The sequence below is a fragment of the Uloborus diversus genome, chromosome 9 (genome assembly GCF_026930045.1).
Source record: "Uloborus diversus isolate 005 chromosome 9, Udiv.v.3.1, whole genome shotgun sequence".
NCBI classification, from domain to species: Eukaryota; Metazoa; Arthropoda; class Arachnida; order Araneae; family Uloboridae; genus Uloborus; species Uloborus diversus.
The window spans coordinates 92,526,150-92,529,695 of NC_072739.1; the positions used below are offsets into that span (position 1 = coordinate 92,526,150).

General features: G+C 39.0%; 1 protein-coding gene across 1 annotated transcript; it reads left to right on the plus strand.

The window, feature by feature from the left end:
• The first annotated feature begins 388 nt into the window (after positions 1-388).
• LOC129230374 (uncharacterized) lies at positions 389-1,991 on the plus strand. The gene is made up of 2 exons (XM_054864772.1): positions 389-1,091; positions 1,945-1,991. The coding sequence occupies exons 1-2, from the start codon at positions 389-391 to the stop codon at positions 1,989-1,991; spliced, it is 750 nt and encodes a 249-aa protein (XP_054720747.1).
• Positions 1,992-3,546: the final 1,555 nt, after the last annotated feature.

Sequence of the window (3,546 nt, forward strand, 5' to 3'; positions counted from 1 at the left end):
CGATAAGGAGCAACGCTTGGGGTCTTGGCTTTGCCAAGCAACCCTAAAGCCTCCATTGTGAGAGGAGCGTGGGAAACCACCCCTTGGAGATGCACTTCCAACGTGGTAGCTAGCGGATGCAGCCATAGGGCTCTCGCTCCCAATCCCTTGTAAGGATACATGCGTATCCTTGTCTTACTTTAATATTATGCTCATACTCTAATTGTAAATAAATTTAATTGTTGTTGTTTTAACCACGACTCATCAATGCAGTCAATATTCTCAATATACAGTCCACTGCTGGAAAATTAGTTTTTCCCCCTGAAGCCAGGCGGCTTCATTTTTGGTCAAGTCTCACCGGAGGAGAATCAGCGTATTTGATTTCTTAACGGACTTTCTACTTAACGAGATGACGGACCTCAACATTTTGAACCGAAGACGAGGAGGTCTCAAAGGACAAGTCACGCGGTTGCTATCATTTATAGGAAGTGATATCGACGCAATGGACTCGACGGAAATCGAGTGCAAACTTGAACATGTGCAAGCTCTAAAAACCAAATTCGAGCAGCTGAAATTGGATTACTATTCAGTGCTGAAGGATGAGGAATTGGACGAAAATGAAAAGATTTTCATTGATCTCGAAGAAGAATTAGAAAAAATAGAAGTCGCCCTCAAGCGCAAGTTCAAGCAGCTGAACAACAATATTTCCCGCTCCTTTAATAATGCACCACCTAATTCAACAATCAGTATCCGGCTTCCCGAAATATCACTTCCAAAATTTAACGGTAAATATGAAGAATGGTTCCTCTTCAAAGAACAATTTAACTCCATCATCAATAGCAACTCTTCCCTCTCAGATTCACAAAAACTGTATTACCTGAAATCATCACTTATCGGCCGCGCCAAAGAAATAGAAACAATAGATGATACCTACCAGTCCCTGTGGAAGGCCTTGACTGAGAGGTTCGAAAATAAGAGACTAATTGTGAACAGTCATATACAAGAGCTGTTAAACATCCAGAAAATTACTCATGAGTCTGCAGATGAGCTGAGAAATCTTGTGGACAAGATTCATAAGCATCTGCGTGCACTCCGGCAAATGGATCTGCAATGTAATGATTTTACAGACGTTTTACTCCTCAACATATTTCTTCAAAAGGTGGATGCAGAATCACGAAAACAATTTGAGATGTCCTTAACCTCTACAGACCTCCCAAAATGGAGCAATTTTGTTCAACTCTTAGAAAAGAGGCATCATTTTTTGGAGAACTCTCAAATTCAATACACTTCACAAATAGAACCCAGATTAACCCAAAAAACATCTATAAGCAGTGTAAATAAGCCATTGCCATTGAACAGTTGTAAATTGTGCAGTGATTCACATAATCTGCATAATTGTGAAGAATTCAAGCGTCTAAATGTCAAACAAAGGTATGACCTAGTGCGGAAAAACAATTTGTGCTTAAATTGTTTTGGATTATCTCACCGAGTACAAGATTGCAAATCTAAGAACAGCTGCCGACAGTGCTCACAAAGGCACCACTCTTTACTACACAAGGACAGCTCGACCGGAAATTCCCATGCATTCATCCTCAACCCCCATGGCGAACGAAGCACAATTTTTTCGCCACAATTTGCCTCAAGCAATACAGGTGTTGAAAACCCCTCACTCGAGCGGGGGAAGGACAGAGACACTTGTTTACTTTCAAGTCGTAAAGCTATCCTACTGTCAACTGTTAAGATCTGCACCCCAGCTGATGTTGCAGAATACTCTCAAGAGTTTAGGAGACACTCGGGGAACAAGATTGAAGCTGAGAGACAAACTCCTAATGAACTATCGAACATTTCATTGACTGTTACGATAGATAACAATTCATTTCTTAATCACATTCTAGGAATCTCTAATAACTTTACAAAACTTGTGAGAACTCTAAGTTTTATGTTTAGATTTATTCAAAACTGCAGGTACCCAGATCAAAGAACATCTGGCCCAATCAAGACGCAAGAGTTAATGAAGGCGGAAACATTTCTTATTCAGGCTGTTCAAAGGACAGAATTCGAAACGGAAATAACGAACTTATCAAAGGGAAATTTCGTAACAGGTAATAGTAAATTAAGATCTCTAAACCCCTTCTTAGATAAAAATAACGTCCTTAGAGTAGGTGGTCGTTTAAGAAATTCGAACCTCTGTTATTCTCAAAAGCATCCTGCGATACTCCCTGCTAAGCACAAGCTAACTCAAATTATTATAAAGCATTTTCACGTAAAAAATTTACATGTTGGACCACAGTCCTTATTATATTTTGTAAGAGAAAGATTTTGGCCCCTGAATGGTAGGAATCAGTGCCGAAAAATTGTGCATAGTTGTATCACTTGTTATAAGGCAAATCCCTCTTTAACGGAACAACTCATAGGATCTCTGCCTGAAACGCGCGTAAACCCCAGTTTTCCTTTCCAACATACTGGAGTAGATTTCTGCGGCCCATTTTACGTAAAATATAAGGGTCTGAGAAAGGGGGTTTTAAACAAGATTTATGTCGCTATTTTTGAGTGCTTATCGACTAAAGCGGTTCACTTTGAAGTAGTTTCGGATTTAACGACAGAATCATTTATAGCTTCTCTAAAACGATTTTTTGCCAGAAGAGGTAAATGCTCAGTTCTGTACAGTGACAATGCAAAAAACTTTGTGAGAGCCCACGCCGAACTAAAGCGTCTTTACAATCTTGTATGCAAACCAGATGAATATTTAAGCAACTATTTATCTTCCGAAAACATTGAGTGGAAATTTATCCCTCCAAGAAATCCTCATTTCGGGGGAATTTGGGAAGCAGGTATAAAGTCCTTCAAGTACCACTTAAAGAGATCTATTGGCAATGCGAGATTGACATATGAAGAATTTATAACTGTAACTAATCAGGTGGAAGCAATTTTGAATTCTCGACCACTGACTCCTTTGTCATCAGCAACTGATGATTTAGAAATTTTGACACCAGGTCATTTCCTTATTGGACGGCCAATTAATTCAATTATTGAGCCTCAGCTATTAAATTTAAATGAAAATAGATTCGGATGAAATATTTGTGTTTGTAGTTTTTTTTTTTTTTTTTTTTTTTTTTAATTTCAATTGTATAGCTCATTATGCTACTCATTATGCTATCGTATTTAACATGTGTTACTGTTTTCATAATTATTCAACTTTGGTAAGAGATTTGTTCAATTTTTATGTAAGTTTATTTAAAACCTATGTTTTTCAATTGTTGAATGTAATACATTGCAACGCCGGGCGGCATGTTAACGCCTCTGCGCGGGTCCCCGAGCGATAAGGAGCAACGCTTGGGGTCTTGGCTTTGCCAAGCAACCCTAAAGCCTCCATTGTGAGAGGAGCGTGGGAAACCACCCCTTGGAGATGCACTTCCAACGTGGTAGCTAGCGGATGCAGCCATAGGGCTCTCGCTCCCAATCCCTTGTAAGGATACATGCGTATCCTTGTCTTACTTTAATATTATGCTCATACTCTAATTGTAAATAAATTTAATTGTTGTTGTTTTAACCACGACTCATCAATGC